The sequence below is a fragment of the Monopterus albus genome, unplaced genomic scaffold (assembly GCF_001952655.1).
Source record: "Monopterus albus unplaced genomic scaffold, M_albus_1.0 scaffold173.1, whole genome shotgun sequence".
NCBI classification, from domain to species: domain Eukaryota; kingdom Metazoa; phylum Chordata; class Actinopteri; order Synbranchiformes; family Synbranchidae; genus Monopterus; species Monopterus albus.
The window spans coordinates 95,776-119,940 of NW_018128053.1; the positions used below are offsets into that span (position 1 = coordinate 95,776).

Genomic DNA, 24,165 nt, shown 5'->3' on the forward strand with positions numbered 1-24,165 from the left:
ACACACACACACATCACACACACATAGGCAAAAACGCACTGTCACACACTGACTCACATGTGCGCAATAGGATGTTAGTAATATCCATGTGTATGTGTGTGTGCGCGTCAGACCCAGCTGCTGGACAGCGAAGGTCACAACCCCCTGATGAAGAAAGTGTTTGAAGTTTACCTATCCTTCCTCAAAGCTGGCCAATCAGAAGCTGCTCTCAGACACGTGTTCGCTGCACTCAGAGCTTTCATAAACAAGGTGTGTCGACATACTCGTGCTTACACACACAGCATGAAATAGTGAAAAAGATGTAACGAAGAAGCTCCCTGATATAAGTTGCTGTGTTTTTGATGGTGAATGCTAGTCTAGTTTTGTTGTTGTTGGACACTGCTTACAGCATTTTCCACCACTAGTAAACAAACCAAGAGATGTGTGCTGCCGCTTTTCCAGCCTACATGTCATTCACACAGTCACTCTCTCATTCTGCTAATAATAACTTCACCATTTAAGAACAGCGGATGCATACAACAAATATCTTATTTCCTGTGTTTATTGTCAGCACTGCCGCTACGCTTCCATGTTCACATGCTGCCTTGTGTATTTTTAGGTTGTTTTTATTTGCACATTAATTTGGTGACTGGATCTCAGGCTTGTGAATGAACACATGTAGTTGCTGTGTGAGGAAACCATCCACTTTCAAGTAATATCCTGATAGTGATAGTGTCAGTACATGCTTGTTTAATGAGTCAGAGGAGAGGAGCAGGGGACACTGTTCTGGCATGTTTTTTCTCTTACAGTTTGAGCCGGAGACTGTTTCTACAGTTGCACACAGTAAACAGTTCTCTGGAATAATGCACATGACCATTACCAAATACTAATCCTTAAAAATACTAATCCTTAAAAAAAAACAAAAAATGGGAGGCGACAGTGGTGCCTTGTGTGTAACATACTTGGCCAATACAGGTGATTATCCTTATTAAACAATCCAGCTCAGTGGGGGGCTAGACAGGAGAACAAAAATGAGGAAGAAATGCACCTTGAAAATCCTGCATGTTGATTTTAAAGTGCAAAGGTTTAATAAATAATCAGTCAACAAATCCTGATGAACTGAACCTAGTGACAAGCACTGGCTGTGTAGCCTGAAATATCCTCTGTGCCACATCATTGAGCCACACTGGTGATGCTTCTTCATTAGCATGAACACACGCTGTTATTTATTTTGAGACTATTCCCAGTGTGCTGCTCTGCTGCTGTAAATACCTGCACTCCAAATGAAACAATGAGGAAAAACTGGTGGAAGATAATGATGCATGACTAGCAGGGCAGGGCTAGCTGGAAAGTATAGAGAGAAGCACTAAGGTATTATTTAAAAATAAAAGATTGCCTCCAAAATCTAAATTTTGCAATTACTATAATGTCCCCATGTCTACCTATCCTAAAAAAAAAACCCCAAGAATGCTGCTCTTTGTTGTATTTGCATGTTGTAAAAGCTGTTTGAATCTGAAGGAAACCTAATAATGTCCTATGACACTATTTTAATTTGCTTCAGAAAGGAAACCCCTAATAGTTAATTCCTTGTTTGTTCAAAACTAGATTGTAAAAACTAAATATCTCAAAGAGAAGAGAAACCCTGAATGTAATACAAGATTGTTGGTTCAAATAGAAATGCATACACATATTCTACAAAACCAGCTGGCAAAGTCAAATGACACAAAATACTGCATGGTAGCCAGAAATGTGAAATTATATATATATATATATTGCTGTGCTTTCTAATGCCTTATTGCCATTTTCCTGCTGTCCTCCTTACAAACTTACAGTATTTTCTAATCCCATCCCAGAATCTGCCTTTAATCCACTAACACTTTGTCCCGTTAGTTCCCTTCGGTGCTGTTTAAGGGCCGTGTGACGCTGTGCGAAGCTCTGTGCTGTGAGGTGCTCAAGTGCTGCGTCTCTAAGCTGTTGTCACTGCGTGCCGAGGCGTCCGCCCTGCTCTACCTGCTGATGAGAAACAACTACGAGTACACCAAGAGGAAGACCTTCCTCCGCACACACCTGCAGGTACAGTAAAGCGCTGTGCGTGTCCAACACACATGGTAGTCTGTAACAAAGTCTTTCATGGTCTGTACTTCTTCACCCTGATGTTCACCTCGGGCCTGGAGCCTTTCCTCTGAGTGCCGCAGCTGCTTTCATACCAGAGGTGAAGAATGTGAAGAGGATGTTTAAACAGTTTAAACACAGGCAGTCTGCTGAGCTCCTGGCTTCTCTACTAACACTGGACTGGTCAATACATGAGTCATTTAATAGAGCACTTGGTGTGTTTCTCCTCATCCACTCTATCCCTCCCTCTTCTTCTCCTCTCTGTCTATCCCTGCACTTTTTTTTCCTCTGTCCAGATCATCATCGCAGTAAGCCAGCTGATCTCCGACGTGGCGCTGACTGGCAGCTCCCGCTTCCAGGAGTCTCTCTCCATCATCAACAACTTTGCAAACAGTGACAAGGTCATGAAGGTATAGTAGAAGACAGTAGGAGTAGTGCATGAAAACCAATAACCAATCACATCTCTGAATCCGGTGTAATGTAACTGAGAAAGCATCAAAATGATATGGTGAGGAAAATAACATGGCTGAAATCCCATATAGTATTTGGGACCATGTAAGCCTGTGCAGCAATATCCCAGTCAAAACAGGGTCCAACTGCCTGTGTCTGTTTCCTCTGGTTGGATTTCACTTCTAAACCACCCTGCTGCAGATGCTGTGGCATTACAAGATGACAGACATGGTTTCTTTAGACTGTTTGAGGGATAGCCTTCCCTTACAAGAATAGTTGTTCAGTAGTTTAACTTGTTGTTTTGTTTTTTTTAATATAATACTGTGGAAAGTATGATGCAGTATCAAAAACATCTCATCTAGTTGTCAGATGCCCAGGTTTGATTCTAAAAGCCATCACTCACAGTTATCGGTTTGACAGTAGTGGAAGTGTGCTGGTCATCATTATGATTCTCTCTTCATGTTGTCCTTATTGCAAACTGACAGAATACTGTTTTTCTAAGTAATTCCTATTAAGGCAAGTAAATGAACCCTCAAACTACACTAACCCACAAACTATACATTAAAGAACAGGGCGCTGTATGTACTTTTCTAATAGGTCTGGTCATGTTTGCATATGTTTGCTGCAGTCCACAGCATTCCCCTCAGAAGTGAAGGGTCTGACCAAGCGGATTCGTACAGTGCTGATGGCCACAGCTCAGATGAGAGAGCACAAGAAAGACCCGGAGATGCTGCTGGACCTCCAGTACAGCTTGGCCCGGTCCTACGCTAGTACCCCCGAGCTGAGACGCACCTGGCTGGACAGCATGGCCAGAGCACACCTCAAGAATGGAGATCTCTCAGAGGTGTGACCTTGATCTTTTTACACTGTGTTTATGTCTTTTCATGCTTACTTGTGTCCAAATGTATAATTTAAGGACATCATAAAGACTGTGGTGGCCAGGTCTTTCTTGGAAAAAGAGATCTTGATCTCAACAGGACTTTCTGGTAAAATAAATTTAAAAAAAAATATTGTCAGAGCAGAACATGTTGTGCTTTTCCTGGTTGGTCGACCATGTAAACTCTTTTAGATACATCTTCATGTGTTCTTGTCTCCAATCAGCTTTCTTGTTCACTTAAAACAGGAGTCTCTCCAGAGTGACTAGTAATGGCTCAGGCTTGGAATGGAATTTATCACTTTGGCGACCTGCCACACTGTGCTGTTTAGTACAAACACACCAAAAACAAACGCCTTGTTACATAACTGACCTAAAGCAGTCTCAGGTTTTTATTGTATAATTTTATATAACATATTTATAGCAACCTGGAGTATTTTGATATGCCTGTACAAATGTTAGTGTTTTTACAGTTTGTTTTATTTTGACAACATTGCAACATGAATGTTTTATGATTAACAGAAAACCACTGGGTCTTTTATCCTGTTTTAGTGTAAACAAGGGAGAGTGACGCTGAGTCGCAGCACATGGTTCAAAAGCAAATGGGTCACATACTAACCTAGCACTGCCTCACTGTACTGGGGTTGCTATGACAGATGTTTTATTGGAGGGAGATTCTTGTGTGGCTCTCAAGATAGAGGTCAAAGGTCAGGGCTGACACACAGCTTGAACCTGGGTGGTCCAGCTGATGTACTGTTAGCTTGATGTCAAGTGCGTAGATTTTATTTTATTTAAATTTTTTTTCTGTGTGTGTGTGTGTGTGTGTGTGTGTGTTGCAAGTAGGCTAAGATGTCATTTCACAAATGGGAAAGGAAGCGAAAAGCTAAAGCCTGCATTCCTCAGACAGAAGAACAGATTCTTGTCAGTGTTATTAGAAGTAAAGATCACAGTTAGATATCTCAGTTTTGACTAGGGCAACCTTCAGAAACGGGTGAACTTTTCACCTGGCAGCGTCCAGACCTGAGTACGTGTCATTGCTACACAGGTGATAAAGAGCCAGGATAAGTTGGTGACCGTGGGTGGTAGGAATGAGTCACACCCTGTTAAATGTGCAGTTAACCATGCAAACATAAAACAACATTCATTACAGCATTACAAACATTACTGTGGCTGCAGTCTAACCTTTATTTTACCAGGACGTCCTGCTGATCTCCCTTTCAGTGTTACATATTACCACCGGAGTAGCTAACAACAGTTTCACCTTTGTCTCACAGACTCTGTTTTCCCTTTTCAGGCAGCTATGTGTTACGTTCATGTGGCTGCACTGGTTGCGGAATATCTACACAGGAAAAGTAAAGAACTCTACTCATCCATATACACACCACACAAAATGCTTTTACCTCAATTTGTAGCTTACACATGTACTGTTACTGAACACCAAGTGCAGTGTTGGTAAAAGGCCACCAAGAGCAATAATAGCTAGCTGAAGACAGACTTTAAACTATTTGCTTCTGTTAGACCTCCACTACAGTTAAGGAGATAACTTACACAATGAACTGACACTATGAGGATATGATCACAGACAGTGCACACTATTACACAATGCACCTAACTGTCACCAGAACACACTCTTTATGGAGTACTGTGGTCCTCCAGAAATATTTGCCTGCACCACCGATAAGAGACATGCCAGTTTGTTCACCATCTGTTCTTAGATACAGCATGCAAATACTCTGTAGTCTGATCTTGTTAGGCCAGCAATGTAACATCGAACAAAAACGAAGCCTAACAATGCTGTTTACTTTACTCATGGCCATTTTTATCTAATGCAAAACCTGCTGTCGCCTAATCCTCTAAATATATGTGAGGCTGTGTCTATTTGAGGGTAATCAACAGACAGATCATTTGTGAGGTGCAGCAGTTTGAGTCAGATAACACTTATCATTCAAAAATTTGTTTGGTGTCTAGATCCAAGGCAGCAACATGTGTACGGTGTTTCTGCTTCCATCAGTTGTTATTGTCACAAACCACCAAGCAGGGAGTAATATTCTCTCTTCCTCTGTTTTTACAAAACACCTCAAACATACATTAAAGTGAGCATAAAATATAGGATCAAACTTTCTTGTGGACATTGGTAAACCACTTTTTCACCTTGTCCTTGCTGTTCAATTCATCAGAGTTGTTCCCCAGTGGCCTGGCAGCTTTTAAGAAGATCACCTTGAACATCGAAGAGGAGGCTGCCATGAAAGAAGACACTGGAATGCAAGATGTGTATTACACTGAGGTGTGACCATCTATGCACAATTTGCTTTCTTGCACAAGACATTGTGAAATGACAAATAAACAAGCTGGAGCCCTGGGTTTGAACTCTAAAGCGACATCCGGCTTGGTTGTTATTACAGTCTACATTTTCATCCCATCGATGTCTGGTAACAAAACACAGTGCTTTGTTTTTAGTGATCAAAATGCGTTCGTCACATGGAATATCACTCAGCTGTCAAGTACCGATTCATAATTGTGTTTACATATTGTTTAATCAGATAATTGTTAGGATAACTGAATCTATTCTGCCTGTTTTAGAAGACTGGCAAAGCTCGTGTACAGCTGCTTGTGTTTGGACTCTGGCTTCTTTTGTTTCTATTTCTCACAGTAGGGTATGGTGTCACTTAGGGATGGGACAATAAATCGAAATTCAATATATTGCGATACAAAAACATCACAAAATGTATTGCTTTGTCTAGCGATATATCATGTGGGATTCATACACCAGTGACTTTATATTTTTTGTAAATAAGAGAGCCATAAGAACATAAGTCAGTATATCTGGTTGTTCTTTACAAGTACAAGTACTGTGCAGCTAGTCATACATTGTTGTCACTGAATATTTAATTGCATTGTGTTTAAATTGAATCATACAGACAATATCGTGCATCGACCCATCTCTAGTATCAGTACTTGAGTATTGTATTGGCAATTTTAAATGACACCCAACCCTAATCTTAATATTAAATCTTATTTGCTAATGCTGCAAATGTGAATGTTCTGTCTTTTATTCCCTGCTCCTCTTTAGGAAGTGTTGGTAGAACATCTGGAGGTCTGTGTGGAGGCACTGTGGAAAGCGGAGCGCTATGAGCTCATCACACACATTGCCAAACTCATTATCCCCACCTATGAGAAGCGCCATGAGTATGAGGTACTGTAGAGTCATCCCTACACTCAGATATCATGCATAAACATACTGTTCAGTCATTCTGTTCTTTGCAAAGTGCTCTACTCTTGTGCTCTTGAAAGCAACATCATGCTGGAGGAAGTGGTACCTTGATTGTATCCATCCAAAACTTGCTTATGCTGCTCAAGGTCATGGGAACCTAGAGCCTGCCTGCGCACACTGGGCAAGAAGAGGCTCCCAGTCTGACAGATTCACATTCAAACCTTCAGGCAGTTTCAGTTTTCAGATTGCCTAACCTTGATGCTTTTGCAATGTGGAAGTAAACCCACACAGGGAACAACCATGAGGGGAAACACAATTAAGTAAAATCATTTTGAAACACAAACTGCTCTGTGTGATGCCCTTAAGCTCCTTTTTTTTGTTTTATCACCTGTTTGGATTACCATGCCTTTATATATATTTCACCCAGTGGTATGCTATGTTATCATATAAAAGGTACAAAAAACCATTCTATATGTGTGTATCATAGCATTGGAATTTGGACCTTGAGGCTGCATAAAGTTTCTATCTATCTTCTATTGACATGAACATAGAAACACTGCAGACTTTAATTCTTGTGTTTTGCAGACATTTGTTGGGACATTACATAACTGAGACACATGTGTTTGTCTCTGCACACACTGACCATTTGCTCCAATATAGAAACGATCACAAAATTGACCAACTTTGATGCCATCTGTCCTGTTTTCCCAGAAACTAAGCCGCCTGTACGACACTCTGCACAGAGCCTACAACAAGATAATGGAGGTGATACAGTCAGGCCGCAGGCTGCTTGGCACATACTTCAGAGTGGCTTTTTATGGACAGGTGAGGCCAAATATCAGCCTCAAGGGTTTTGTCTAGGACATAGTTTGCATAGTGCGACATATTGTGTAGTTTGTCCTGCACATACAAGAAATGCACCTGAGACACATGACACTGTGGTGCATGCACAAGGGTTTGTGTAAACTGCAGCCAAACTCAATTATGTGTGTGGCCCTTCTCTTCTCAGGCAGTCACGCAGTGTATCACGCAGTGTATCGCATTATACCCGAAATAACAAAACATTTCATGAAGTAAAGTTTAACTCCCACCTTTGTTAGGAAGCTTTAAGAGAAGGTGAAAAGTCAATATTAATAGAAAGGAGAATAAAGTGAACTTTGCCAACACATCACTTAGCATAAAGTTGTAGCATATTTGGAATACAAATTATGATTATCAGTAGTAATAATACGCTGATATTGGGGCACCAGGCTTTTTATCTTGTGAGCCACATGGTAAACAGACAGACAATTATTAATACAGTTTCAGTCTGAAAGTAATGAGTTATGTGGTCAGTGGCATAGCGATGACACAAAGGCAGTTTCATAATTTAAATGAATTTATTTATACTTGTTTTGTTTTGACAGCACACAAGAAACTAATTACTTAAGATGTATTACTGAATTAAATAGGTTGTTTAAAAGCTTTTTTTTTCTAGCACACTTGAGCTTGACTGTGTCTCATCCTATTTATAGCTGAAGGTTTAGCGGTGTGTTTTGCACAGGGCTTTTTCGAGGACGAGGATGGGAAGGAGTATATTTACAAAGAGCCCAAGCTCACAGGCCTGTCTGAAATCTCTCAGCGGCTGCTGACACTCTACGGGGACAAGTTTGGCCCGGAAAATGTCAAGATCATTCAGGACTCAAACAAGGTGCAGTACATAAAAGGAACAAGTGGGACAGTGTGAATGGCAGGTTGCTATATTAGTTGAAATGCAGTCAGAAATGAAAATAAGTCATTTGACGTTACAGCGCCGCTCTTATGTTTACTTAGAAAGCCACATGTTTCTACCAGACTGTGTGAAATGTTGAGTTCCTTTTCCATGGATTCATTAACTCTCAGTTGGCAGTTTGGAACTGATTTATTTGACTGCTTTTGTTGTGCTGGCTAAAACCTGAGCCAGTGGAGGCTGGTGAGGCAGCATGTGTTATAGCAACAAAGTGGTTAAAGTATGGGGATATTTTACCACCATGGAAATATTGGGAAGGCTTCAGTTGCTTTTGGATGACATCTTTTTCTTCAGCCATTCACACTGAACAGATCAAGGCTCATCAGATATAAACCTCCTTGTGTTTTAAACCATTCCTCCTGTTTGTATCTGACATGTACATGTTGTGCTTCATATCGATATTTTGCTGAAGGTGATTGCTTGTCTGCAGGTAAACCCCAAAGATCTGGACCCTAAGTTCGCCTACGTCCAGGTGACGTTCGTCAAGCCCTACTTTGATGAGAAGGAGGCACAAGAAAAGAAGACTGATTTTGAGAAGTGCCACAACATCAACCGCTTTGTGTTTGAGACTCCGTACACACTGTCGGGCAAAAAGCACGGCGGGGTGGAGGAGCAGTGCAAGAAGAGGACTGTGCTCACAAGTACATGAAACACATTTACACACAAACGCTTTGCTGCAGTGTCAATAGGGAAGCAAGGTTCTTAGCTTTTCAGCAGTTTCATCAAGCCTGTCAGCTAAACTTCATAGTGCCTCGAGTCGTCATGTGATGAGATAAAATCCAAGACGGTTTTTGTTTTTGTTTTTGTTTTTTTTAATTTATGTTTAGCATCAAAAACAGTATCTTATGTCAGAAAATAACACCTCTCATAGTGCCAAGTCATAATTTATGCTTTGTGCAATATTTTTTATAGAGTATTTGTTTTATTCTTTTTTTTTATAGTGTTTACACATTCATTGCACTGTGCACGTGTACAATGCAGTAAATGGGGGTAAACATTAAAACAGCTGGTTACTATAACAAGTTGTAGTTGGATGTTAGGATCCCTCTAGCTACAATGGAAACATAATCCCCCTCAAGAAATGTTATTCCATCTAGTCGACTAGATAAACAGTCCTCAGTGTGTGTGTGTGTGCGCACAGTTGTTACCAAGAGAGACAATACACATAAACCCCTTTTACACAGAGATCACAGCAAACGGTGTCTCGATCCTCATTCAAGGCAGATTTTTTGATCTAAGCCCTTTTACACTGAATGTAAAACAGCTGGCAAACTGCTGCTCTGGTGTTTGCTTTACCATCCTGGTACCAGAAGCGTGATGTTTATCACGACGTCTGACGGTCTGTGTACTTGGTGGCCAATGAATTTTATTTTTAAAAATGAAACAAACAGGCTGTTATCTGCTTTAGGTTGATATGTTTATAAATAGAAATTGGGAATTACAGTAGCCTGTAATTATGTGCATCCAGTTTCAGGTCTGTGTGTCCGTCTGAGGGCAGGGCTACACACACACACACACACACACACACACACACACACACACACAGTGCATCTTACCTCAGAACAGACAGAAACATGTCTTGTGGGTGCATTCATACAAAATCCTTCCCACAGGATTGTGCAGATGTGTGACTGTGTTTGTTTGGGCTTTAGAACATAACTACAGTTAAACATTCACAAACTAACTTTGTGATTTTCTGACTCACTTTGTTCTCACTGACACAGCAGAAAAAAACAACAGATGCTTTTGCTCTTTTTACTGTTTGTCTACCAATCCATCCAAACCACTGTGTTGTCACAGTAAGCTACAGAGACATTCATACAGTGTGCTTCTATCATCATGTTTCCTTTTATATAAGAAGCAACTAACAGATCACCTGAAGCTGACCTTTAGTGAAATTTTGCCTGCCTTCTTAACTCCAGCTGCCAACACCTTCCCATATGTGAAGAAGCGTGTGGACGTGGTGGGGGAGAAGCAGGTGGAGCTTAAGCCGGTGGATGTGGCCATTGATGAGATGAAAGCGCGGACAGCGGAGCTGACCAAGCTCTGCTCCAGCCAAGAGGTGGACATGATCCAACTGCAGCTCAAACTGCAGGGCTGCGTCTCTGTGCAGGTGAAGCTTTCAGTCACTCAGAGACTCGGCTAAAGGAACATATAATATTCTTGACACATCCCTCACTTTAAAGCGTGGTTCAGTTACATTTTAACACTTTATTTGTTAAATTTTGAGAATGAATGAGAAACATAAATTGCTGTTACACAAAATTGATCTGGGTCAGTTGATTGCCTTGAGAAAACACTAACTACATTCTGATTGCTGTGCACTAAGCAGAGGATAGGAATTGACATTTTCAGGAATGTGTTGCTACAGGTGAATGCAGGTCCCATGGCCTATGCCAGAGCATTCCTGGATGACAGCAAATCCAACCAGTCTGGTAACAAGAAAGTGAAAGACCTTAAAGACATTTTCAGGTACCATTTTCCCTTCAAACTAAATGACTGCTTGGTGATTGTCATGTTAATTATTCTGCAGTTTTGCCTTTAATAATGTTGAGCTGTATCTTGCCAACACTTTTTTTCGTTTAGTGATTAAAGTTTGTCATGTCATTCTTAATGATGGTAGGCGTTTTGTTGAGGCGTGCAGCATGGCTCTGGACATCAACGAGCGTCTGATCAAAGAGGACCAGTTTGAGTACCATGAGGGCCTGAAGGCCAACTTCAAGGAAATGGTGAAGGAGCTGTCAGACATCATCCATGAGCAGGTAATCTAGCTCAGATAACAGTAAAATCTTCTGGGGGAGTGAAATGCTTTTTGTTTGCGCCTCGTCACACTCTGACCCACGTCCTCTGACACAGAGCACTGCTTTGATAGGCAAACTGCACTCTGCCACTCAACCGTACATGATAGAAGACTTCTCTTTACCAAATTGTGGCTGGATAAGTAATAAACATGTCATCCTGTATTCTGTTCACTAGAGCATGCTGAGTGGGTGGATAGGTGAGTCAGAATGATTTGTCCCAGTTGTCTATTGTGATTAAGGGTTGATACTGTAGTGCTCAGTGGATCATCACGGGGCATTCCTTTAATCCATGCTTTTACAGTTCTATAAAAGGTTCATGACATTTTAGCCTTTGTTCATTAAATCTGGCAGAAACCACAGGACACAGTGAACAGCAGGTGGCACAGTAGTGGTTAGATCACCCAGTTTACATTCAGATCCTCCCTTAGTTCAGGGGTTTCCTGCACCACACAGCACAGTGTTATCCCATTAGTGTTGCATTACAGTGAGGCATGCTCCACATAAAAGGCATGTTAATCTGATCCACTGTGAGCAAATAGTGGGATCAGCCATGTACCAACAGTGTTAACAAAGCTGAATCAAACTTTACACACACACACACACACACACACAAACCATTAACCTCCAACTGCCATGGAGTGCACCGCCATGTTTTTTTATCCATCGTTAAACACACACATCTGTTTATGAATAATTTTTATATTTTTTATTGTAGACAATTACCTCGAGTTGTGGAAAAGCTAAAGTTAATTACACTGCGGTTTAGTTTTATTAATATACGGTGTGAATGATGCTGATGGGGTCCAGTTGTATATGGGAAAGTATTACTGGCACCACTATCACCACATTTCCCTGTTGGTTTCACTAATATAGGCTTGATTTCACAAACCTTTGCTGAGCCTAATGGTCCTTGACCCATTCAGCAACATGGCTGACCGCAGAACACACTAATACTTCTTGATTCTTAATGTTTAATATCTGGAATGATCAGACCTGAAGTGAGTCATAGGAGTTGCAGCAGGAAGCTGTATTAATTTAACGTGCAGGAATCATCGTAGTGAACGATTCTGCAAAGAGTGAGTTGAATGCAAAAGTAGGATCGATTCACTGGTTAGACCTGGTGATCCACAAACTAGATGTTCCACTGCATTACTGTGTGATGAGCTGTTACAGTGACTACCAGCTCAGGCCTCAGGAACATGTCTGTATAACATGTGCTTTCCTTGATGTCATGCTGCAGTCATCTTCTGTTTATGGTAAGGCACATGACTTCACTGGTGCCCGTCCACTCTATTTTATGTGCTACTTTTGATCTCGTCACACAAATGGAATGTACAAGGGGCTATATCGCAGCACAACTATCCCAGGTTCAGGTGTTAATGTAAGGCTGTGTTTCAGTGTGTGACTGTGCCTGCTGACATCTGAGTTGACTTTACCTGCTCTGATACGATCCAACTAACTGGTCTAACTTTTTCTCTCCAATGTGCTGGCCTTTAGCTTTAAGGAACACAGGTAATGTGATCATTCAGTGTGCTGAAGGTCAGTTTGTGTTTTTGTTTTGTTTTGATACACACTAATTATACATCTGCACCTTTTGTAGCTGATTTCTTGCAAATGCAAAAGTAAATCTATTTATCTAGATATAAAAAAACAATCAAAATGGAAATGCTTTAAAAATGGGTGGTAAATGTCAAATAACATTCAAATGTAAAGCTCTTAACATGCATTCAGAGGGTGACAGTGGTTCTGGCAGTGGTGCCAGATGTTCCTCCAGTGACAAACTTGGTGGACCGCTCAGCATTTCCATCTTAGAATATGGCATTTGAATGTGTGCCCATGTAAAAATAGCATCCTGGTTGTACTGCTACCTCAGTTATTCCAAAACAAACCAAGGTCCTTACAGATAAACATGTCATCCTGATTTCTGCCCTCAGACTCGGGGCCCAGGGTGTGCAGCCATGGTTGTAGTAGCAAAGCCTTTCTTCTCTGTGGCACCGGGGGGATTCAAGTTTGTCCTCTTGATAAGAAAAATCTTAAATATTTAGTGTGGATCTGATGGAGCATGTTTAATTCAGCAGCATATAACAGTGACGCTGAAACTTGCAGAGATGTTTAAACAGCAGAAAGGGCAGGATAGTTATATAATCACATTACCCTAAATCAAATTTATAAAATAAAAACAAAGTAACTGATATCTGTGTTAGAAGTGAGCTGCTGAAAGTTTTGTGATAGTGGGTTACAGTTTTCAGACCATTTGGTTTTTATTATGCCTATTAGTAAATGTTTTCTTTTGTGTGTGAAGAGGATAAGCAAACACTTTGGCCATTGCTCAGCAGCTGCCTGATGAACTGTTCGGAAGAACCAGAGGAACGGACTGTGCGTCATTCCTTCAGTGTTGCATTGTGGGGCATGATGTGTTACACAAGCTGTTTGAGATCAAGCATACACATATTGGCATGAGCCAGGTCAATTGATAATAAAATCATTACCCCTGGGCATTTTGATCGTAGCCTAGAAGAGTGTGCAAGCAAAACAATATAAGTAATTCACTTGGTAGACCGGTGTCTAGCCGCTCGTGACGGTTGGCATAAATACAGCTGTTTAGCAACTGCTACTGTGAACACAAAAAGCAACAGTTGAAGCCTGGCTCCAGGCCTCGGAGTCACCACCCACACCACCCACATCTCAGATTTGTTCAGCAGTTCAAATGGAATAATAATCCAAATGAACAGGTAAACCAATAAAACACTTAAGTCTGGTTATGCGGCTGCCACACAACTACTGGTTCAAATAAAAACTGATAAGAAAAGCAAGTGGTGCAAAGACCCACACAGCAACAAAGAGTACTGTGCACACCGATTTTCTTGTTTGTTGCAATGTACCTCATACATTTGTAGCTTTGTCTCATGTATTTCATTGTATAAACACATTTTTTTCACTTTTCTGATTTGCTGTAAATTTGGCATGTATGCATTGAACCTCACCTTCCCTCATCATCAGTGTGTGCGTGTGTGTGTGTGTGTGTGTGTGTGTGTGTGTGTGTGTGTGTGTGTGAACAAACCTACAGCTTGCTATGTTTTCTCTCTGACCTGTGAGAGCTGCCACTCATGCTGTGTTTTGTTTTCACCCCAGATCTACCAGGAGGATATGATGCGCTCGCTGTTACAAAACTCCCTCCATGTGTTTCATGCCATCAGCGGGATGTCCACCGACCTGGGCTGACCTCTGCCCTCCCAGGCTGCCTCTGCTGCCACCATCCACCCTTGTGTGTGTCCTCTCGCTTCTCCCTTTAGGACCTTAACTGGAAAATCACAGGGCAGCTCTCTGATTTAGGTCGCCCCCAGCTACACTTGCCAGAACACCCTTGGGTGAAGATGCCGTTTGGCTGTCTTCAGAATCTCTCCTGGATGTGCAACGGGTGGTCAGGGGGTGAAAGACTATGGCACGGCAGCCGCATCTACTATTCAAGCTACAGTATTTCTGAGAATGTATCGTAGCAACACCAACTAAATGTCAGCATGTCAGGTGTAGATCGCATTGCACTTTTCTTCTGCCTTGGTGACAGACTGCAGGCTTTATTCTTTTTCTAGGGGGAGATACTGCACTAAGCAACGTTGCCCTTCAGATCTATGCAGAACATGTCACACCCTTTATACTTCAGTTAGCGTTTAGATGGGAATAGCATCTTTTGCATTGTACCACAGTGTGTTCGGTTTTTTTTTTCTGCCACTGTGAGCACTATCCCAACTCAACCAGTTCTGATTTCTTGTGACAGGCACCGAAACCAAACGTATTTTCTGTCAAGCCAAGGGTTGGTTTCATAAGCTAGCAGCACATTCCAACTAGCTTGACAGGTTGTGATAAGCAAATAAGAGCAGCAGCTTATAGTGACTGCCCTATTTGTTCAATGACAAATGTAAAAGTCTGTCTGTTCCAAAGTGAATGAAAAGACAAACCTCAGGGCTGTGTTAAAGCAGTGTGCTTTGAAGAGGGGTTTGCAGAATTCAAAAGTAGCTCAGTTATATTGTACATGTAAAAAAAAAAAAAAAAAAAAAAAAAAAAATCTGGTGTCCTTAGATTATTCTGGCTAAAAATGTCAAGCCAGAAAAGATTATGATTATGAATACTCTGAGCCTTGTAACAATCATTGTGAAACAGTATTCTGTGGGCTCATTCTGTGGCCTGTGAACTTTTGCAGTCAGAGGGTCTGAGGGCAGGACACACAGATGGTGTGACGATGTTTAGTTCAGTGAGTACATGAAGAATTCCTCTCATGTGAATGTAGACCCAGTGCCTTTGTGCTCTGCCTCCCAAAAAGGCTTGTATCTCAAGTGATAAGACTCATCACATGCTGGTTCTTCACAGTATTTCACAAGTGCTACACTGAATTAGCAGATAGATGAATACTATTTAAGCAGATGTACATAATTTGTTCTCATGCTGTAAATTGAATTCTTTATCCATGTATGTTTGTATGTATGTATTTATATTTGTAACATCCTGGACTCTTGTTCAGTCAAAATCTGTCCTAGGAGAGAGGTTTTCTTTCCTTTTTTCATTTTTATTGCATTATAAACTGAAGCGCAGCTGCTTGACACACTTACTTTGTAAAGCCTATTTCCAATAAAACCTGGAAAAGTGACTAAGGCGTCATTAAAAAGCTCAAAACAATTCCATGATGTGGGCAACTCCATCTACAGAGGAAGACTGTGTTGTGATTGAGTGGATTTTCTGGTTACACTATTTTGTCACCTGAAAAAGCTCATTTTAACAGCCTCTCAAACCCTCTCTCTCTCTCTCTCTCTCTCTTTCACATTGTTGCACACCTCACCTGTGCATACACACCAGTAGATTCGCACACTGGCTACAGAGGTTTGTTCCTATTCAGCCACAAGAATGTTTGTGAAATTGCACAAGTGATGGTGTTTCACCTCAGGGCTCTGTACGCACCAGTCAAATGCTTACTCACCAAACCGGCAAAACAATTTCTTTAAGGACCTGGCATTGTCATGTTGGAAGAGGAAAAGAGCCAAACAAAGAAGTAAGCACACTGCTGTGTGCTGTGTGGGGCACTCCGCTGATTTGTACACACAAGTTTCAGTTTGCTTGTCATGACAAATGATAATTGATGCTGTTGAGTTTCATTACAGGAAATAGAGAAGTGTTTTTTTTTTTGTTTTGTTTGACAATTAAGCCATTTTGAGTATTACTTAGTGTTGATCTCATTGTGACCCCCCCGACGTTAGGACTGACTTACCTGTTCCCATTTGAGATGTTAGGTAATGAACTGGAGTGGCTGAGACTTATCTTTCATCCTAAATGTCCAGTGAGCATATGATTTCCCTTGCGCACTCCGTTTGATTCTGCGCAATCCATTACCATGCACACAATCTTGTTAATGATTCACAGACTCTTTTTTTTTTTTTTAGATTCACAGACTCATTTAGAGACTCTCGACTTCCTGGAGTGGACAGTGGAAGCGGCTTGTGATATTGCATTGATCATCACGGACATGCGCAGTCTCTTTCACTATAGCTACATGTTTTCTTTGATGCCTGCGGGTGGGAACCGAGTTACTGTGGTTGCGTGGTTGTCTTTACAGTAATTCTCCCACTCCAACACCGACTCCACCCAGCTGCTCCCGGCGCGGTCTGCGGACACACCGAGACTAATAAGGAGCTTTTTTCTGGTCTGGCTTTACTTTCCCTTTTCCTTTGCTTATTATTAATATTTTTTTCTTATTTATCATCCTTGGCATCATGTTTGCTCACTGCATGCAGTGGCACTAACTGTCTTTTACTCGGCACCGAGGGAAGGGACGCGCTTCCAGACCCTACTGAGAAACGCTCAGACACTCGGGACCAACATGACTTTTACTCTGGAGTTTTTTGTCTTCTTAATATGGACCGGAATGACAGCGGTATTCCGCTGTAACGCAGGTAATGGTGTTCCCTTTATAACGATACATAAGTAAATGATCTCCTATGCGCTTGATAAAGGTTTTACAGTGGTTGGTAGACAACAACTCAATTTCGTTGTGACGCACTCTCGATCCTAGATCAGAGCTGAACACCTCTTAACTGGCATTTCTTGATCTTCTTCAGTTTTTATTAGCCAACTATAATTTTTACAATACTTATAGTTTAATTTTCTAGTAACCTGTTTATTCTCTCTGTATTTAACCTCGGTTTGTAAACTACGGATTCTATAATTGGTTTGCACACCTCTGAGATTTTTACACTTATCCTGTAAATAAATAGGGTGAGGCATTTCTAGTTCAGAAACATTTCCAGTTGGCCCAGTTTCGAACATTTTCTACCCAGTTTTACAAACGGCCCTCGTTTGTCCTCGTTTAATGGTTGTACCTCAGGTGCTTAACTGCGCAACTAAAAGTCTCTAAACACGGCTCTGCCATAATGTTAACACTTGTTATGGAATATGTTCAGTTGAAACTGGGACTAAATGGTGCTAAAACAGGTTGAGTCCCATAGGTAAAAGTGGTTTTACAAAAGGTAAACAACACTGCAGCTGAAATGCTTTAATGAATCTCTCACGAAGGGCCATCTAACCAGCCTATGTCAGTAGTAATCTAGTATATTTGTACTACATTTGATATAAAGGTAAATTCATAGCTGACTGTCAAATAACGCAGACTTGGAAATGGTTTTATTTTGCCTTTGAGGAAAACATAATGTGGACGGTGTGCCTAAAATAATTGCATAAGAAATAATTCAGTGACTACTGGAGCTGGAGTGATTATTTTGAACAGTATAGTTCTGTAAAAAAAATTAAGATTAATTTCTCCTTTTTTAAATTCTTGTCCTACAGATCGCCTTCCTCCACCGACAATGCCACAATATAAATGGCTTGATCCGTTCATTGTGAACCTGTCTTGGTCCTGGGAGAGGCCTAGTGGTTTGCCACACAGCTGTCAAATCCAATTCGAAGCCCAGCCGCAGGACTCACCAACACAAGTAGGAAATGGAGTGAGCTGGGTCTTTTTGGTGGGATGAATTGATTCCAGGCAGCTTACAGGTTACACTTAAAGGGGCACTCCATCAATTTTATGCATCATGTTTAGTGAGTTCACCAGGAGTACTGGAACCGAGCCCTCAAATTAATTTGGGGTTGAATTTGAAAAGGGACGGCATTTACCAGACAGGGAGGGTTAAAATGAACGGTAGTATCAAGTTGCACCGTGGGAGGTGTAGGTCCTTCAGTTTTGACCATTTGTTCTGTCTCGCTAGATTCCCAGTTATAAGGATGTACAATGCTAAATTGCCACTTTAATCTTCGTGCATTATAAAAAAGCATCTACTCATTTTATTCATTCATCTTTTCATTAATTCATTCAGACACTGAACAGGAATCATTTTGAAAAAATGTGTTTCAGGAATCTCTGGTATTTGATATTTGAGAGTTGGCTGTTGAAAACAGTAATAATTACTGTATAATGTCATAAAAAATGTATGTCTTCTATAGTAGAGTGCAGACACTTTCAGATCACTATAGTAGTGTGTGTTGTATATTTGAAGCGCAGATGAGAAGACATATGTAAGAAAGACAATGACAAATGTTCTGTAATTCAATATCATAATTGCCATGTTGTGTCTTCCAGAGTCTGAAGCGCGTTCAAATGAAACATTTCACAGACATCTTTCTCACAGAGGAAGCGCATTCTGATCACTGGACATACAACATTCATGCCGTTATCACAAATCCCTGTGACGGCTGGAATGACAGCATATCTGTGCCTATAACCATTCATACCCGCCAGCCACGAGGTAAGACCCACAATGCTGAGATGACAAGAATGCAGTGTTGATGCTTTAGAGTCAGACCTGAATCCCACATGCAACACTTGTTTTTATGCTGTGCAGCTGAAGTGGTGAAGGACTTCAGATGTTTACTTGACCCCAGTGGAATGAACTGTTCCTGGATCCCAGTAAATCAGTCCCTTAACATGTCATTCTCATATAGGTGAGAGTTACCAGATACGGCATGTCTCCACATTAGTGTCTCCACATTCACCACAGTTTTGCAGAAAGACATTTCTTTGCATTGAATGAAAAACTACATGTGGATGCGTTTTCATGTTTTACTCAGGCTTGCTTGTGTTGCTTGAATTTGGGAACATGTATCAGTCTGTGAGAGCACCTAGTGGTGACAGAAGGAACTGCAGCATCCATAGTTTGCAGAATAGTGAGGTTGAAGTTAACAAGAGCAAGCCAAATCAGTTCTGTGTTGTTTTCATTTTGGTAAAATATGAGCCAGTTAAAGCCTTCACTACTCCCCATTTTGTCATTACAGGGTCTATGGGCGTTCTGAGGAACTTATAAAAGGTTTAAAAAGGTGCGCTCACCCTTACAGCAGTGGAGCGAGGAATGGCTATTACCTGAAAATTGAGCCAAATAAGACAATCTGCATTTCTGTGTGCACTGAAGCAGGATGTGGTACCTTTACACCTCTGCTCGGTTGGTATTAGCTCTAATCATTTTTTATTGGTGTAATTAGAAACTATGAAAAAAACATAAAACATCTGTCATTTAAATGCTTTTATAAACAGTGACTCAATCTTGACTTTAGTCTTTTGCTGCCAAGTAAAATATTGAATATTATGGATGTTTTGCCCTGTTACCGTCTCCTCAGCGGTACCTTCACCAAAGCTGAGCATCAACCAAGAGGGAGGTCACCTCTACCTGAACTGGACACCTCCGGAGGTCGGAGGAGGTTGTGACTGGATATATGAGTTCTGCTTCACACAATGCAACGAGCATAGAGTAAGTTGTCACATGGAAGTGTTAGTCTAAAAATGTGGTCCTCCCTCTTTTGTGAAATAAAGCTTTGCATTTAGCAAATGCCCAAAATGGCAACACAAGTGGTATTTCATCAATATATACATGTTGTATTTCTACACATGTATGTGCTCACACCCAGCCATTTAAATCCAGGCAGCTACATTGTTATTCCATCACATGAAGAGTTTCTCTCTGCCTGACAAAGTGCAACAATGTGCTTTTGTACTGTATGCTTGCTATTTTTTAGGAATGCCAGAATGTCACTGTAGCGAGGGGAGAGATGCATGCGACTCGTGTGCACTACAATGAACGCTGCCTTTACAAGTTCCAGTCCAGAGTCTTCACCAGTAAATATTGCCCAGCGATATCCAGTGACTTCAGTGAAGTTGTGACTTACGGTAACTGTCCCACCAGTTTTACATAGTGTATTTATTAGGTATACTAAAACAAGATTAATATCAAGTGACTTATTGTTATGTCTATTTAAATGCGACATTTTCAATAATGCCATTTTGCAAAAGCCGTAAAAAGAGATAGTGTTCTCACAGAGTATATTGGTCATACTGGCCTGCATACCTCAATGTTGTACATTATATTCTCTTTCACCAGGTACTTTTCACATAATTTAATAATGTACATTGTCCCCAGCAGAGTGTATGAATAGATATCCATTATTACAGCCATTAGAGAATTTAATACAATTAGAAGACAGAGTAAATTTGTACTGGAGGCTGTTTTGTTGTTATTGTTTAAATTATCTTTACAAGATCAATATTAATTTCCTAGCATCATGATGTTAACAACTTGGACAAATAGGATTTCTGCTGATGAGTCAGTGTACAGTTCTAACACCAAGCAGAACATGTCTGCCTCGTGGCAGCCATGTGACAGTGAAGTATTTAGTTTGGAAAGGCTGTACAGTGGGGTTGTGTTCAGGAGGTTCCAGGTCTGAACCTTGTGTCCGACCGGGGCCTTTGTGTGGAGTCTGCATGTTGTCCCAGTGCCTGTATGGAATTCCTCCAGGTACTCCAGCTTCCAAGACGTGTGGGTTAGATTGATCAGTGACTTTGAATTACCATTAGGTATGAACGTGAGTGGTAGTGTCAGCTTTGTGATAGATTGGTGACCTGTCCAGGGTACGCCCCACCTCTCACCGAGTGGGATTGGCTCCAACCCCCTGTGAACTTCTACAGGACCAGTAGGGATGTATACAGTTTGGACGTTTTAGAGCCCTCGAGTGGTATCATCATAAAATACTCTATAGAGGACAGTGATGAACACTGTTAATACATAAAATATATTTTGAGAGCTGATCATTACCATTGATTTTAATATAATATTAACACTGAGAGAAATTTACACTGGGAAATAAAAAAAATAATAATTAAAACAGTTAATGTGTGCTTTTGTGAGGAAAAACACACTCATATGCGGACTTAGTGTAGTTTCTCCACTTCCTTGTCTGTTGCACTGATTTCCCATTAATAATCACACAGAACACAAGAATTTGAGCAAATAGTGTGACTGCAGGATGTAAGTCATTGGGATGTAGCTGGAGTTTGAATTGTGCATATTACACTTTTGACTTGGAAAAAAAAGTTGGAAATGATTTTGCGTGTTGTTTTTCCACAGGTGTCAATGTGCCTCCTGACATGACAGGGACAGTGGTCGCCATTGTCATCCCTATTGTTCTATCTGTCTGCCTCATCCTGTCTTGCTACTGCTTCAGGAGGTATGTTTTGGGAGGAGAACTCTGCCTATGAAGGACTAAGTCAAAGAATTTCATTTATCTGCTGCAAAATGTTTGTAGACAGAACAAATAGATTTATACCACATTTTGCAATCTGTATCACTAGTTGATGTAATCATCCTACCAAAACAGCAGAGGGCACACAAACACCTTTTAATAGGGCCTGTTGGATGTTATGTGCTGGCTCTGACATGCTTGTTATGGTGTCTGTTTACAGGCACAGGTCCATTATTTGCCCCATCATACCAGACCCTTCAGCAATATTCAAAGAACTTGTGATAAATGGAAACAAGGAACATAAGGTATATTTTAGATTAAATATAAATGTTAATGTTTTACTCGCCTACTCTCTGCCACACATACACTCATTATGCTGCTGTTTTTCAGAACACAACAGGAAGACTGTACATACCAGGGCCAGAAGCCATTGACCCCTGCAAAATTATCCTTGTGAAGGAAAACGGTGACCCTCAGCAAACCTCCTGACCTGTGCATGTACAAAGCAGTTCCTGCAGTGCAGCTGGATTTCCACTCTCACTGAACAAATGAGGACCATTTAGAGAATAACAACAAGCTTGGATTTACTGACCTGTTGTGGTTGAAAGTTTTTTGTCAGTTGCATGTCTGCCAGATGTGGCCAGGGGTGTGCTCTGCTGCGCCTGTGCTGTAGTGACTTGAGCACACCGAGGCTGGCAAAAACATGATTTTCAGCTGTTATAAAGTTAACATGGTGCCATTGTGCAGTTGCCGAGGTGTGTCACAGACAGGACAAGGAGATGTACCGAATCCTTGGAGACACCTTAAAGGCACTGCCCAGCTGTGGACGGGGAAATGCAAACAGAACAAGATATCCTCCTACTGAGAGCAAATGAGGAAGATGAAGATGAGAATGAGGGTGGCGTGCATGCTTGCTACGATAAGAGTGGCGTACCATAAGTTGGCATGGTCCTGCCAGTAAGAGGTACAAATAGCAGAGATCACAATGGAAGAAAGATTGGGAAAGCAGGAAGAAAAAGAAGAGATTACTGCTTTGCCACAGCTTGAGTCATCTTTATAGTAAAGGTGAACAAATGCCATTGTGACTGCCTTCATATCAGCTAGAAGTTGGCAGGAAGCAATAACCTAGTGGTGATGTGATCCCAAGAATGTACAGGAAGCCAAGAGCTACTGTGATTCTCCTGACCTCCACAAACATATTAACCCAGTTTAGTCAAGGCATGTGCACAGACTGTCTTATAAGAAACTGAGGGGGTATGTACATGACAGATAGCACAGGACCAGTGTTGTGATAGTGCTGGGAATCCTTACATCACATCCAAAACAGGATTAAAAAAGACTTTATTCTGTGAAATTTAACAAAGAGGGATGGCAACAGTGGAATTCCTAATATCTTATCTTGGAACAGACATCTTCATTTTCACTTTATGTCCTCTGTCAATCTGTTATTAGTGCATGTCAAAAGGAATGGCACTTTGTTGTCAGTCATAGATATAAAGTCACCTAAACTGTTTATATTATACATCAATGATATATGTAAGGTTTCTGAAACTGTTAAAATGGTTTTGTTTGCTGATGATACTACCATTTGGGCATCAGATGAAAACTTACAGCAACTCTCTGTAAGGGTTTCAGAGGAATTTGGGAAGATAAAGAAATGGTGTGATAATAATTTACTATCTTTGAATTTAGAGAAAACTAAATATATGGTATTTGGGAACCGTAGACCACATAATGAACTTCAAGTGAGAATTGGGGGTGCCAACATTGAACGAGTATATGAAATTAAATTTCTGGGGGTAATGGTTGATGACAGATTATCCTGGAAATCTCATATTAGACATGTTCAGCATAAAATAGCTAAAAATATATCGATATTGGCAAGGGTTAGACATATGCTGGACGTCAAAGCATTGCGGATTTTGTATTGTTCATTGATTTTGCCATATTTGGAGTATGGCGTTGAAAACTGGGGAAATACATACAGGAGTTCACTTCAACCATTGTACATATTACAGAAGAGAGCGATAAGAGTTGTGCACAAGATGGGGTATAGGGATCACACAAATGCAGTTTTCATACAGTCCAAATTGTTAAAATTCTTTGATTTAGTGGAATATAAGACTGCTGTGTTTATGTATAAAGCCAGGAACGACTTATTACCTGGTGGAATCCAAAAGTTATTTGATGAAAGGGAAGGGGGATATAACTTAAGGGGTCACTTAAATTTAAGGGTTCATGCTATACGTACAACCAAAAAAAGATTTTGTATTTCTATAAGTGGGGTCAAATTATGGAATAATTTAACTGTGGACATGAAAAATAGTACTAGAATTGAGGAGTTTAAACATAAATATAAATGTATGTGTTATACAAGATATATGCAAGAATAAGATTATTCGAGAAGGTATTAAGGATACTGCTT

General features: G+C 40.8%; 2 protein-coding genes across 5 annotated transcripts in view; both read left to right on the top strand.

Annotated features, from left to right (window-relative positions):
- The window catches only part of dock11 (dedicator of cytokinesis 11), a 56,360-nt gene extending 40,494 nt beyond the window's left edge, over window positions 1–15,866 (top strand). For 2 of the 4 annotated variants that reach the window (XM_020616287.1, XM_020616288.1), the window contains 14 exons: window positions 112–249; window positions 1,870–2,052; window positions 2,388–2,501; window positions 3,170–3,385; window positions 4,710–4,767; window positions 5,593–5,699; window positions 6,486–6,608; window positions 7,338–7,451; window positions 8,170–8,316; window positions 8,825–9,035; window positions 10,317–10,507; window positions 10,766–10,866; window positions 11,018–11,156; window positions 14,328–15,866. In XM_020616287.1, coding sequence (XP_020471943.1) covers window positions 112–249; window positions 1,870–2,052; window positions 2,388–2,501; window positions 3,170–3,385; window positions 4,710–4,767; window positions 5,593–5,699; window positions 6,486–6,608; window positions 7,338–7,451; window positions 8,170–8,316; window positions 8,825–9,035; window positions 10,317–10,507; window positions 10,766–10,866; window positions 11,018–11,156; window positions 14,328–14,417 — 1,932 coding nt within the window. In that variant the 3' untranslated portion in view covers window positions 14,418–15,866. Of the gene's footprint in view, window positions 1–111; window positions 250–1,869; window positions 2,053–2,387; window positions 2,502–3,169; window positions 3,386–4,709; window positions 4,768–5,592; window positions 5,700–6,485; window positions 6,609–7,337; window positions 7,452–8,169; window positions 8,317–8,824; window positions 9,036–10,316; window positions 10,508–10,765; window positions 10,867–11,017; window positions 11,157–12,692; window positions 12,735–14,327 lie in introns of all 4 variants that reach the window. The other 2 variants (XM_020616291.1, XM_020616289.1) reach the window with 2 other exon arrangements.
- Window positions 15,867–16,748: 882 nt separating this feature from the next.
- LOC109969420 (interleukin-13 receptor subunit alpha-1-like) lies at window positions 16,749–23,305 on the top strand. Its single transcript, XM_020616294.1, has 10 exons — window positions 16,749–17,134; window positions 18,024–18,169; window positions 18,814–18,979; window positions 19,076–19,175; window positions 19,506–19,669; window positions 19,845–19,975; window positions 20,241–20,391; window positions 21,626–21,725; window positions 21,961–22,045; window positions 22,131–23,305. The coding sequence occupies exons 1-10, from the start codon at window positions 17,062–17,064 to the stop codon at window positions 22,227–22,229; spliced, it is 1,215 nt and encodes a 404-aa protein (XP_020471950.1). The 5' UTR covers window positions 16,749–17,061; the 3' UTR covers window positions 22,230–23,305.
- The last annotated feature ends 860 nt before the right edge of the window (window positions 23,306–24,165 follow it).